General features: G+C 35.6%; 1 protein-coding gene across 1 annotated transcript in view; it reads right to left on the bottom strand.

Annotated features, from left to right (window-relative positions):
• Nucleotides 1–1,243: 1,243 nt before the first annotated feature.
• Nucleotides 1,244–15,000, bottom strand: part of LOC136850256 (uncharacterized) — a 15,363-nt gene continuing 1,606 nt past the window's right edge. Inside the window, exon 2 of the mRNA XM_067123928.1 lies at nucleotides 1,244–4,624. Within this exon, the coding sequence (XP_066980029.1) occupies nucleotides 3,746–4,624 (879 nt within the window). The 3' untranslated portion in view covers nucleotides 1,244–3,745. The remainder of the gene's footprint in view (nucleotides 4,625–15,000) is intronic.

Genomic DNA, 15,000 nt, shown 5'->3' with positions numbered 1-15,000 from the left:
AGGGAAATGAAGTCTGTGTCTCAGCTTTTTTGCGATTTGCTAAAATCATACCCCTCAAGAATGCAGGCTGTGGTACAGGCAGATGGAGGCCACACAAAATATTAAATACTCAGAGAGAAACTTAAATAAATACCTGTTCTGAATTACTTTTGTTTTTGCCCATATCAATTTTAGTTTATGCTGTAGAGGAGGGCGCTCTAATTTCGAAACACCCTGTATATTAGTTATTGTGCATCTTGAAGATATAGACGTCAACACTATAGTGCAATTGATTGGCAGAACTGAAAAGGAATAGAGAGAAACCCATTGATATGCACTATCTTCAGTTAGGCATCTCATATACGTACAACCTCTTAATTCAAGACGAACTAAACCCCATCATTTAAACATTCATTTCCTGGAGCATTTCTGCTCTCCCAGCTATTCTTCGAGTTAATCGGAGCTAGGTTTTCCAATGGGAGAATTCAAAAAAGAGAAAGGACATAAGAGCAGACTTTTTTGTGGACTCTGAAGAGTATTTTGGAATTTATCAAAAGGGCACGAGACTAGTTCATTGATACTTTAATTTTCTATTTTTTTTTAAGGATTTTTTTTGCGAATAAAGACCATATCGATTTAGAGAATTCTGAAGATCGTTTACCGAACCACAATTGAATGCGGTAAACTGAATATATATATTACATTTTTCATCCACTCTCTTAGTGGCCAAAATCAAGAGCATATTCTAAATGTTCATGCATAATATGATATATTCGTTCAAAAAGCCAACCAAATATGGCTTGATCTTTTTAGGAAGGGTAAGATTTTCAGTTGTGTATTTCGCAGTTTATACAGTATAAGCCACATATCTTTTGGTCTTAAAAGCGATTCATTATTAGGACAGCTAATAATGTTTATCCATTTTTCTATCGATCAAGCCTTAGTAAAGTTTACCTCCTTCATGGATGTATTTATTGTCAGTTTTTAAAAATTTTATTTACTTTTTTTTTTTTTGCAGAAGATGAGCTCAGTTGAAAGTGTTCAGCAGCATTTCCAAAGATTTAGAATGTAGTTCCAGAACTTCTAACAAATATAATTTTTTTCCGAGCTCGTCACATACGGAAACTTAGTGGGAGAGCTTTCATGTGAATAAACCTAGCGTGGGTTCCTTGTAGAATAAGTCGAGGAAGAATAAACTGTGTCAGCAGCAATTATATGGGTAATGAAAGTGGAAATCCTAAGGGAATAAAGGTGCAAAAACACATTTTGTAGAGTTTTATAATTTTTTATTGTCCAATTGTCCTTATTTGTACAGAATGGCACCCTAGACACATTAACTGCAGCAGGTTACTGAAACCGATAGTTACGCAATCTCAATGCGCACCTGGATGGGTCGAATTTCAAACGTCCGTCCAGAAGAATAATCATATTTCTTGAAAATATCCAATGAGCTCAACAATTACATTTCAAGATTATATCAGTCGTTGCTCATCCAGTACTCTAAACAATTAAAAACTAATTCCTAATATAGACGTCATTGCAATTAAACGCAAGACAGTGTAAGAGTATTGACATTTTGTTTCGGTAACTATAAGAGTTGGGGTTTTTCTTTAGGTGGTTGATTTCACGTTAGGTTCTCCAGGCCGGGCGTTTGTAACTGGGAAACATTCACCATCTTAGGTCTTTTATGAGGCGTAAATACCAAGTTTTATACTACATTTGGATCTGTTCGTGGTAGACCTAGTTGCCAATGGCCTATTTGCGACATAAAAGCCAATTCTCTTTACTGGGCAATTCATTTTTCAGCAACCCATCGGTCTAACGAACAAACCCTTTACCAACGCAATTATTGGCTACGAGAAAATTAACACATACACACTTGACACTTTGTCTTACAATATGCACATTAGGTAAGGAATTGAAAAATATTTTATCAAAATACGATAACTGCTTTCTGGATAAGATATGCAGTTTCCATTGCTTTGTGAGTGAAAAATTGAAACAGTTTTAAGTTTTTAAGTTTAGGTGAACCAGCAGTAATTTTTAATCGCTTTACCAAAATCCATTTCTGTGCATTTTGTAATAAATGGAACGACAGATGAAGGACATGATTTCAGAGACAAAGCGGATTTGCAAAGCTACTAAATATGAAGGAGAGAGAGAGAGAGAGAGAGAGAGAGAGAGAGAGAGAGAGAGAGAGAGAGAGAGAGCTGAGTATCATATTGTAAATCTTTAAATGTAAAATGAACCAGGGTTTTATATCATTGCAGAATAGGAAGAAACATTTCTGGCAAAACGAAATGGTTAATAATTTAATTCATGAATAATAATCTAATAATTTCTTACTGACAGTTCAACTCCATTAACAATTATTACTGTGACTGACTCTTCGCTTTTAGAAACGGCAGAAAAACTGATTTTTTTTATGGAATTTAGATTAGTTTACGAAGCTTCGCTCATCCTCTTCATAAATGCTCAATGCAATGGGGAAGCGTGACTCTTGGAGCTTGTCTTGTTGTTTTTAATGCAGTCCTTAACAAGTTTTCATTATTATTTTTGCTGGAAATCGGCACACAACAGAGATAAATTTTTGCTTCACATCGGAACGAACTCAGGACTCGAGTGCGTACGAGGCCACTGTTGTTGCAGGGCAGTTGGTAGCAGCCTTGCCTTTCACTCGGGAGTCCTGGGACGGATACCGATGTGAGGTAGAAATTTATCATTATTATTGAATTCTATGACTTACAATCAAAACCGGCCGCATTCATAAGATCTCTTCAGTAATTGTGAGATTTCTCAATTAAAATTCAAGCAATTGTCGTTCTGGTGATATTGCAAGATGGCATTTTGAAAATAAGAGGCAGATTCACCTTTTGCAAGATTTCTGTCTATAGTATGATTAGAACTCCAAATATCCCTTAGTAAAGCTAACCCCAGTTAAGCAAACACCTAAAAAGGACTGAAAATTAGTTCACGAAGTGAGAAAGGTAAACGGTGCAAATTCTAATCATACAAAGGACAATTGCGAATAGTGGTTTTGATTTTTTTGTCTTGCGAAGACATCGGCCAAAGTTAATGAAAAGAAATGGAAAGGTTGTCTCTTGCATTACGTAAATGACAATATACTTAAACCTTTTGACCTTTATACCGTTGGTATATTCTTCCCATTTAGAAATGATACTTATCAAAGACGATCTGGAGGAGGAAAATAACGACCTTTCTCATAATTTTCCACCCCAGATTATAAAGCGGATCTGGTAACTATCAAGGAACTGGTTGGTTCCGAAAAACCAGCCATGACGAATGGACGGCGGAATTACATATTTGCTTACCACTTCACGAAAAAAAATCTTATTATGAAAATTGTTTGTAATTTTTGTATCTTTATGATATAAGCACATAATTCTGATGTTCATCTTATTTCTTTATCGTCTCGCCTTTTTTTTTTTTTTTTTTTAATGTATCCTATAATTTCACTTCGAACACACATATCATCATTCCACATGAATGAAATAAACCCACTGTTGTTTGGAATCCTTAAAAGATATTCTTACCCCATAATTGGTAACTGTGAACATGTTATACGTTTATGACTAAATGACTGAAGGAATTTTAGTTTTGATAAAAGCTGTTTCGTTTGGCGTTATTTAGTAAACATGGTAGCTATTTACTACTCAAAACTTTTTTTGACAACTGATAGAATTATCAGCGCCGAAAAGAGATTGATGAGCTACTTATGGAAAAATATTTAAATATATGCTTTATTTCAAGCAGCAATCACCCCAGCACTTCTGGTATTATGAACCTTCCCTAGAAGATCAGGGTGAGCTTTGGAATTCTTGAATGCCACTGGCTTGATGATTGGCTGTGTGGACTGAACGATTCCCGCTGGAATGACTTGCTCGTTTCCGGCAACCCGTAAATTAGGCAGATTGGCCAGCTGAGTGGGGAAATGGCGAACGTAAACAATATTCAACTCATTATCATCGTCGTCATCATCATCATCATCATCATCTTCATTAGCTTTCTGCAAAATGGCGCTTGGGATGATTGGAACTTGAGCCGAGTGCTGGATAGCGAAAGATGGGGCTGTGAGAGGAACATGAAGGGGGATATTTCCAATGAAGGTCGTGAAGGACTGGATTGGCACAATGGGTCTGACTTGAGCAGTGTGCTGGCTGGCGAAGGGTAAGCTTGAAGGGGCGACTGCCACCGGCACAGGGGTGGGTTCTTTCTTATCATGGTCTGGCACTCTGATATGCGACGTCTGGAACAGGAGAGGCGGTCCAAACACCAAGGCTGGGTGACGGAGGACTTGGACATCGTGGCTTTCCCCTGGTTTCCTTAGCTGCAGAATGGAAGCAGTCGGCGCCTGGACATCCCTGATGGCCAGCAATGGATTGTGGGCCACCACGCCAGGAGTAAAACCAAAACTCGGGCGGTGAGTTGCGTCTTCTTCTGGCTTAGCTACTTTGGCGTCCAGAATCTCATGTGGTTGGGCAAAGTGCACGGCAGCCCAAGTGTTTCCAAAGTTGAACTGCGGATACACGTAAGGCAAGAAAGGCTCAGCGTCTGCATCGGCGGCTGCGACAGGTTCTGCATCAGCATCCGCCCTCACCGATGCCACAAGGAGCATGAAAATCACCTGTCGTAAAACAAAAAGTAGTTCAGTACAAGTTCATCTATATATATATAAAAATGGATGTATGTGTGTGTGTGAGTGTGTGTGTAACTCTAAAATGCATTGAGCAATTTCAACCAAATTTATTATACATTTAACTTACTATCTGGTACCAAAAGGGGTGGGGTGGGAAGGGGGTGACATGTAAAAATGACCGAAAATGACAGATATTTGTGTCTAATCTATAGTTTTTGAGGTTGCTGAGATGAATAGTTACACTCCCGATGCCCTTTAAGTCCAAGTTCAGCCCCGACAGGAATGGGGGATAAGAGGTGAAATATAAAATGCCAAAAATGCTGGGAAATGCAACTGAAGCAATCTTAACGAGAGAGAGAGAGAGAGAGAGAGAGAGAGAGAGAGAGAGAGAGAGAGAGAGAGAGAGAGAGAGGGTGAGAGGAAGGAGAGAGAGAGAGGAGAGAGGGGGTGGAGGGGTGGAGAGGAAGTGAGAGATAGAGTAGAAGGGGTGTTTAGGAGGAGAGAGAGAGAGAGAGAGAGAGAGAGAGAGAGAGAGAGAGAGAGAGAGTTTATCGTCGGTTGTCATTCAGTTTTCCTGGGCAGCGCTGAGTTGGCCAACTGATATATATATATATATATATATATATATATATATATATATATATATATATATATATATATATATATATATATATATATATATATATATATACATACATACATATATATATCTATATATATATATATATATATATATATATATATATATATATATATATATATATATATATATATATATATATACATACATACATACATACATAAATACATACATATATAACATGGGAGTCATTATCCCATATATGCAAGGCATGACTAGGACTGCAGTTTTTTAGATAGTAATTTTGAGCTAATTTCCATAATCAAGTTTTAAACTAATGGCTCACCAGTGTTCACCATTTCATTTAACTCTGTGCTTGTATGTGTAAGTACAAGTAGGGTACGAAATACTTCTAAAATGTTGCAACATTGGCCTATTATTTTTCAAAAGTAGATTAAACTTGTGCTTACACTTACAAAAGAAGTTGCTATTGAGCAAAATCTGTTTGTGTAAAACCAAATACTTTATCAATACTATTTAAAGCTAAACGCTTTGACAGCCACCCATTTTACAAAATCCACTTTAGGATGTTAAATATATGATGTCACTCATATGAAATTGCCAATCAACGATTACCTATCGACATATTCTGCTTGCGGAGCAATGCCAAATCCTTACTGATGTTTAATTTAGCAGTATCTGTCTCATTTAACAGTATTACGAATACTTAATAATAATAATAATAATAATAATAATAATAATAATAATAATAATAATAATAATAATAATAATAATAATAATAATAACGCAATTAGCAACAACTACAAATACAACGAGATAAAGGAAATCATAGCCAAGAAAAAAGATCTTAGGCTCGTAAATCTTTCCTTTATTACTCTGATAACCATATCTAAAAGCCGAGGAAAGGTTATGTCGACTTACTGGGCACAGAATGGATACTGTAGAAAAAAAGATTTTTTTTTTTTTTTGTCAGACATCCCATAGGTACCACCTAGCGTTCCAGGCTGGGCTTAAGATTTTGATAAGGGAATCAACATTTTATACGACAGAGTCAGAAGCATATCAGCGAGGAACTTAGTGAATAAGAGCCTCTTGTATGATCGTAAATACTTGATGATGGTAACGATAATGGTGTTGCTGCTCTGAGCTTCACTAGAACTGTTGCCAATATTAACGATCGTGGTGGCGATTTTGCTCCTCCTGCCCTGACTGAAAACGTATTCTCATGTGTTATGGCTTCTAAGGAAGCTCTGAGCCCTGCTCTGAATTCCGATTTTTGTTGCGTTATAGATATACCACTGGGATTTCTCTGGTAATATAACACTAATAAAAGTTAAACAAAAAAACGGGGAATTGTGAAAGGTAGCGAACATATGAAACGCAAAGGTACAACGAAGGTAGGGTTCATTCCCTTTTTCCGAGAGAGAGAGAAAAGGGAGAAAGAATCATTTTCAAGTCAAGCAAAGCAGTTCAAGGTACGACGTGAGGAGGTTTTTAGAAATAGTCATGTGATGCCTCTGGTTCCATACTTCGGCATTTTTTTGTACGTTTGTTAAATATTGGATCGTTTTTTCAAGCTAGCGATATGACAGCATGCATTATATGGTGCATTTAACGACAACTTACTGTTTTTGTGCATTTCATTTTCACGCAACTTAATACATTCAATTAGCCACCTACATTAACGTCAAAAGGCGCTTGTATTAAGAAGATATAAGAATTATCACTCACGAGTTTGTTTCCTTACTTCGAAATTACCTCCAGCCTGTTAAGAGTTCGGAAAGAATACTTTTTTTTTCTCAACTATTCCAATAACTTGAATCATTTACGACGCTCATATACGATCACAGTTTCAGATCCGTATTGTTGTTGTAAATAATGCATTAAGCACAGAATGACACTCAAAGGAATTTTATTTCCTCGCCGCTCAGAAATTTTTTTTAATTTTCCTGCATATATATATACATACATGTATACATATATATATATATATATATATATATATATATATATATATATATATATATATATATATATATATACATATACATATATATATATATATATATATAGTATATATATATATATATATATATATATATATATATATATATATATATATATATATATATATATATATATATATATATATATATATATATATATATATATATATATATATATATATATATATATAGATATAGAGAGAGAGATATAGAGAGAGAGAGAGAGAGAGAGAGAGAGAGAGAGAGAGAGAGAGCAAATAATATATTACCGTTCCTTAAAATGGTTTTCCTTTATAATTTTTTCTCGTTATATTTCAAGTTAAAATGATAGTTTATTTTCAGTTGTACTAGAAATACTTGAAAAAATTATTTATTCAAACATTTGTATTTAACATCATTCATTAAAGAATTGCCACAATTTATTTTCCTAATGTTGGAAATTTTCATTATGAAGTGTATTTCAACTAGCTGAATAAAATATCATAAGGATATTAAAGCATTAAAATCTAATTCTGTCAGATAAACATGAACACAGAGAGAGAGAGAGAGAGAGAGAGAGAGAGAGAGAGAGGGATAACTGATGTGGTAATTACACGGAAACACATTTGATCTAATTAAAAGAAAAAAAAAGGATTCCTCATTGCAGATAAAGATTATCTTTTCTGTAATAAATAAAAGGGAGACTAGTAACAGAGTGGAACAGTCTTACAGTTTTTATGTGTGCCAGAAACGTATGGTCTTTGAATACGGCTCCAAACCTGATGTGCATCCGCAGGAAAAGGAAAATGGACAATTATGTGCAGGGAATTACGGGGTAAGATCAAAGGGGATCATTAGTATCATAAGAAGTAAACAATCTCTCTCGCTCTCTCTCTTTGTCTTAAGTTAACCGTCCGGCTATCTGTCCTTTTTTTTCGAAATCAGATCGCAGTGTGAGAAAGCAGTCGGACAGGGGCGAGTTTTTGCTCCCATTTAGTGAGCGGCACCAACGTGGTTTGAGATAGACGGCCTCAGAAGAGCTCTTAATCCTCTATTTGGATGTCTACTTGTACTGTAAATGTTTCATATCAAACCTTCATTCGATTGAATCATCTGTTTTTCATTGTTTAAGTTGGGAAAAATTGCACTTATATTTGCGTGACCTAGCTTCAACTGAGGCTAAAATTGGAACAACCAGATATCCAAATTAAATATAATTTTAAATGATACGTTGGACTTTTTAATTGGATCCGTTAGATCTTTTGCCACACATATTACACACGCACCCGCGCACAAATACGTGCATACATACATACATCATACACATGTGTATATATATATATATGTTATATTGTAAATATACAAAATGTATATATTGACAGGAGAAATATATGGAAGGACCTAGGTGATACATTTAGCGTTAACAGGTCGAAGGAAAGCAATGACAGACGAGACATCCTTTCCACAGAAAGTGAAATTAGACGCAGGAACGAAAGCAAGACATTTCCAGAGGCTTTCCAGTCCTGCAAAAAGAGATTGTGATTCTCCTGGTCTGAGAAGAGAGCCTGAGAATCTCCAAGTCTGATACGGGAGCTTATGACTCGCCGGGTTTGAGATTCTCAGTACCTGGCGAGGGAGCTTGGGACTCTAAGTTTGAAAGGGAGCTTAGGACTCGCAAGTTCCGTAAAGGCAGCTTACTTCTCGCCAAGTCTGAACAGGGACCATGTGACTCCACAGGGGTGAAAATGGAGCGGTGAATTTCAACGTCTGACATACAGGATGGGATTCTCCAGTTTTTAATTAATGAATGGGAAGCTTGCCAATTTACAGGTCTGACAAAAGACTCAAGAACGAAAGCAAGACATTTCCAGAGATTTTCCAGGTCTAAAAGGGTAGCTTAGGAATCTCCAGGTCTGAAAACATAGCATGTAACTTGCCAGGTCTGAAAAGGGAGCTTGGGCTTAACACCAATAATTTTCTCTTATTCGATGCCGTAAGACGAGCAGCGGGAGTAGGCCTTCTATCGTAAGTAGTACATGGATATATCTAGGAACACTTAAAGCTTAAATGTGTCGAGATGAGTGGCTAAAAACATGGTTGTGTAATTTAATGTTATTTACTAATTGTGCTACTACGGCTGAGGAAAGGAAGACACCAAGTAATATTAAGAGGCAAAAATCTTGAGAAATCTGAATCCATAAGGTAACACAGATTTTGATATGATATGCAAAGCGCTGAATAGATGGAAAGATATCTGCTTATTTTTATAGGGATACATTGAAGGTTGAAAACAACTTTAGATACGGAATAGTGCTCCAGTTAGGGCAAGGGCAATCATCATAGATTCAGAGAGACTTCGCTGGCTTGTACACTCGCAGCACTGAAACAGAACGCCTACGATTTCTCTGAAGAAATTTCAGAAGTAATTCCCAAGATAGGTGATATATTACTATGAATAAAAAAGGACGACAATAAGACTCGACTTCTAATGGACCGAGAAAAAGAAAATGTCTGTGACGTGGTGTCGATCAAGAGCAGCAAATTCCTAGTGGCCCAACGAAATTAGGTTCTGACTTCGCCAGATGTGGCTCCGTTAATTTTCAGTGAAACACACAGAAGTGTATTGAAGGGTAGGTGTATAGAAGTGCAAGCGTATAGAAGCGTAAGCTCTAAGCTGCACGACTCAATTCATACAAACATGTGCGCATGTATTGTGTGAAGCGTGGCCCACTATCCCAAGAAGATTCTTGATGCCTCCTACGACGCTGGTCATAATAAATGCCACGCTGTGTTAAGATTCGCATTCACTGTGTATTGTGTGGTAGTTGTCAACACGGGGCCATTAGATTTTATCATCTTTTCACGCTCTTATCCAGAAATTGGCCTCTGCCAAATTTTCATCACATGATAATCAGATAAATGGCAAAATCACTTTCACAAACGCACACACACAAACATTTATATATATATATATATATATATATATATATATATATATATATATATATATATATATATATATATATATATATATATATTGATATAATATAACACACATCTGTTTGACCAGCCGGCATTTTTCGTCTAACCACAAGGTACAGCATTTTTATCGTACACGGTTATTAAACAACGAAGTATTATTATAATCTAATTCAACAGATCGAAAGGAATCGTGTAATTTTCACAATGAAAAAATTCCTTGTTGTCTGTTGGCTGTTTAAAAAAGATGCGGAATATTTTCCTTGAGAGAAACGCCGCTAAGGACGCCATCGCCACCCAACTTAGGCAAACAGGGACATCAACTTCGCTTCCTCATAAAAGTGTGAGGTTTTCCTCTTTTTATCCATCGGAACCTGAAGACCCAAGGCTCATGAAAACCTGTCTGTCAATGTCTCGTACAAACGATAATGTATTCTAGTCTAGATTTTTACCGCCCGCTGGGATGATTCAGAAATATACAGCCTGTCGTATATCCATCCCTTGACGTGTTTTAGCCTAAAAGTAGAAGTAAGTAAGTAATTATATGTGTTTATACACATACATTTATGCATATATATATATATATATATATATATATATATATATATATATATATATATATATATATATATATATATATATATGTGTATATGTGTGTGTGTGTGTGTGTGTGTGTGTGTGTGTGTGTGTGTGAGTATAAAGATACATAGGTATATATTTGTACACACACACACACACACACACACATATATATATATATATATATATATATATATATATATATATATATATATATATATATATATATATATATATATATATATATATATATATATATATATATATATATATATATATATATATATATATATATATATATATATATATATATATATATATATATATATATATATATATATATATATATATATGCACACACACATATATATATATATATATATATATATATATATATATATATATATATATATATATATATATACACACACACACATATATATATATATATATATATATATATATATATATATACACACACACATATATATATATATATATATATATATATATATATATATATATATATATATATATATATATATATATATATATAGTACATTTGTATGGCCGATTCAGAATGTAGTTCGTGAGCCTGCCAACGAATGAGTTTGAGAGTGCGTGCAGGTCACATCGAGAATCCCTTTTACCTGCCACAACTGTTTTCTTCTTTATAAAAACTAGTTTCCCTTGAACGGAGTCTGTCTCACCCGAAGATGGAACACAGGATAAATTTCCTAACGTCAAGAGAAAAAACAAACAAACAAACAAACAAAAAAATTAAATAAAAACAAGCATAGCATTATAATCCTCGGAACGCGGAAGTCATGTGGCTTCTCATGACACCATTATCTAACTCGAAGAACTTGGATTCCTGGAATAAATAACATTGCCCATTATTAGTGGATTTTGTGAATGACGGTGTAGCTTTTCACGCATTTTCTTCTGGCTCTTGGTAAAAAAATTTTTTTATAACTTAAATAGACCATAAATATATTTCGTTAAGTTCTAAGGCATCTTACGATGTAAAGAAATGTTTAAAAACTTAGTCTGTCAATCAAAAGAATAACTGCCCTTGGTTTTCTGAGAATGAGTGTCGGTTTCAAATGATTTTGAAACGACATTAAATCTTCAGAAGCAAAACTGTGAGATTATCGACTGTTATTTCGCCTCGTTCCATTGAAAAGTGAAGTTATCCTTTTCTCTGAAATCCTTCTGCGCGACAAAATATCACGTTGATAGAAACAGGGATTAAATTCTTACAAGAAGTTGCCATCTCTATTTTACAGGTTATCTCAGTCTAATGTTACCTATTACCGGTAAAACAGTTTTAGAGGTGATAAAAACGCTGACATTTATGGTGAGCGGCCAAAGTATAGTTAAAAATGAAGGTAAACTGGATCTGACGTTGTAAATGAATTTTCGTGCTGTCCATTCTGGAGAAAATAGAGCCGAATAGCGGCAAGTTTTCCACTTAATCGCCAAATGTGCCTTACATTTTAGTATTTCTGTTTCTCTTCATTCCTTCTTATTTCTAGCGGGGGTGGAGCCATTGTCTCACAGTGGTATTGAGCCAAAATGATTAAATAAGATGACCTTCAATAAAATAAAGCGTCTTCGTTCTTTTTGAAAGTTACATCTAAGGTCTAAAGAATACCACTGAAGGTTTTTGAAAAGTAATTGTACTGAAAACATACTATGAAATTCGAAGGTGAGATGTGTGAAGTTTTTTCTTTGATAGATTTGCATAAATAACAGAATTCTTTTAAATTAATTCATTCTTCTTTTCTCTCCAGTTTCTATGGCAAAGTTCGTCCATCCGCGGCTTGTTCTTCTTTTTAACTTTCATCCGATATTCATCTTGCCTTGGCTCAGAAAAAATCGCCTTCTTCGATAGACGGGGTTTCGTTTAATTTATTTGTAAAAATTTCTTTTATGCCCGGAGAACGGCGATATTTTCTTGTCGATTCAACCTCATTGTGAAAAAATGATGTGCAAGTCGTTTACATTTTTTATTAAAAGTTCTTTGAAAATTTTCAGGGAAAAAATCTATAAAGAGGGCCAAAAAAAAACAAGAATGAAAAATATGAACGCAATTAGACATTCTGCATTAATTACAGGTTCCGGCTTTCTGTGTTCTCTTGATCAGATTCTTGATGATCTGGAAGGTGACATAACATTAGACTATCAGCCATATGAATTGTCTCGCGCGTCAAAACAAGAGAAGTCTTTCAATGCAAATCCTTTCCTGGATATATCAGTAACCTCGGCAATATATTGTCTCTGATATCTTTGTCCAAAGACGCTGGGAACTCTCTCTCTCTTCCATTTTTACCCATATCGATCATAAAATTCTTCCCGCCCACATAAGGATAAGAGCTTGAAAAAAAGCACCAACTCTCACTTTCCAGTAATCCTGCGCAGGTTGTGTTCAAGTCACTGACCGCAAAATCAAGGGAAGGGAGGAGGCGAGGACGGGAGGACGAAGGCAATGCCCCACTGGAAATACTTTCCTCGTGGAACGGAAATAATGACCGCTGAAATTCCAGATGTCTGATTTACCTATCCTTTCCATTTATTGCTCTTTCGTTTTTTTTTTTTTGTTTTTTATATTCTACAGTTTTCAGTTGCAAATAATACCAGCAAAGCAAATAAAGAGTTTGATAATTATCTATATCCGTTTTCTGTGATACAACTAGAAATTTTAATTGCTTGAACCTGACGTATGCGCTGTCTATAGTTTCACGGAATGAATCGCTTATAAAATTTTTTGCTTGTAAAGTAAAAGGAACGCTGGAAAATGGCAACATGTCAGAAGTTTGGGAACCATGGGAAAGAAAGTAAGAACCAGATAATCGTACTCGTCGCTGCTCCAACAAAGAAAAGGGAAACTGTAAAATCAGTGTGAGCATAAGGGTTATCCTATAAAGCTTCAATATCCACTCGAAAGAACGCCTTGGGCCGACCCTAAAAAGCGAGTACGATCATGGCACGATCCTCAGAGGTCATTTTCTTTTAGTTCACTCCCACGGTCGCCAAACCTGACATCGACCAAGAGGCGATTTCACAGAGACAATTGTTATTATGTAGGGATTCGCACATTATAAGTCGATCCTTTATTGCTGAGACTGTTGACAGTTAACGCCTGAAACACCATTCGTTACACGGTCAAAACTACTAAATGACGGGAGGTAACGTATGACTGGTACATTCAGCCAAGATCTAAAGCATTCAGCGGTACATCCTGGTGTAGCGTATGCCCAGTGACGTCATTCTTTACTCTGGCAAACAACTTCTGTTGCTGCGGGTGGGAGGCGATGCACTCTTATTGCTGAGTGTCTGTATACTGTATGTCGCTACTACTTATTTATTTCCATATGTACTTATTTATTCGTGCATACTGACAATGCTATTAAAATCAATGCGTGTGCTTTGTATCTTTCTCCCGAGATCATAATGGCACTCACTTACGTAATCACGGCGGCGTTGGCATTGCTACTATTATTATCGCTGTCACAGTTTTACTATGTCGCTTTCTCTCACTTGTATCATCATCAGTACGCAAGAAAGATGTAACATTAAAGCGCACCTTTAATGGAATGTCCTTGAGGAATACAACGGGATTAAATGTGAAATAAAGGAAAGGAAAAAAAATCGAATTTCACATCATCTTAAGGCTTTTCGGTTAACCACTTTTCACTCTTTTCCTAGATAATTCCCTGGACGAGAAGCACTTAAGTTTACACATGAATGCATTTGTATAGTGCACATACACATGTGTATCTCCAAGCGTATTCGGTGAAACTGGTTTCTAAAATATGAATCACACTTCAGTTGTACCGTCTGTTTCCCTGTCTGCCTCTCATCTAAATACAATAAGTGATTGTCGTAATTGCCTTCATCCCTTTTACCGGTCAAACTATGAATAGTATATCCAACAACCGCATCAGAGAATAAACGGATGTCCCAAATCAAGTGAAAGACTGACGGGTAAGAATGTTGCATTGAAACCATTTCGAAGCATTATCGTGACATTCAGTGGTAAATAATCATTCACCTTACTAGACCTTATCATAATCGTTCCAAATGAATGGCTGGAAGTCATTTTATTGTCGGAAAGCTGCATATCTGTGGCATATCCATGTACGAAGAAAATATTGTGATTTACTTAAAATGTTTTGCTTAAGTAAATTAATCAAACGTTTCCGTACTGGGGAATA

This window comes from Macrobrachium rosenbergii, chromosome 21 (genome assembly GCF_040412425.1).
Source record: "Macrobrachium rosenbergii isolate ZJJX-2024 chromosome 21, ASM4041242v1, whole genome shotgun sequence".
NCBI classification, from domain to species: domain Eukaryota; kingdom Metazoa; phylum Arthropoda; class Malacostraca; order Decapoda; family Palaemonidae; genus Macrobrachium; species Macrobrachium rosenbergii.
Note: the sequence above shows the minus strand (reverse complement) of the source record. Positions and strands in the feature narration are given on the sequence as shown.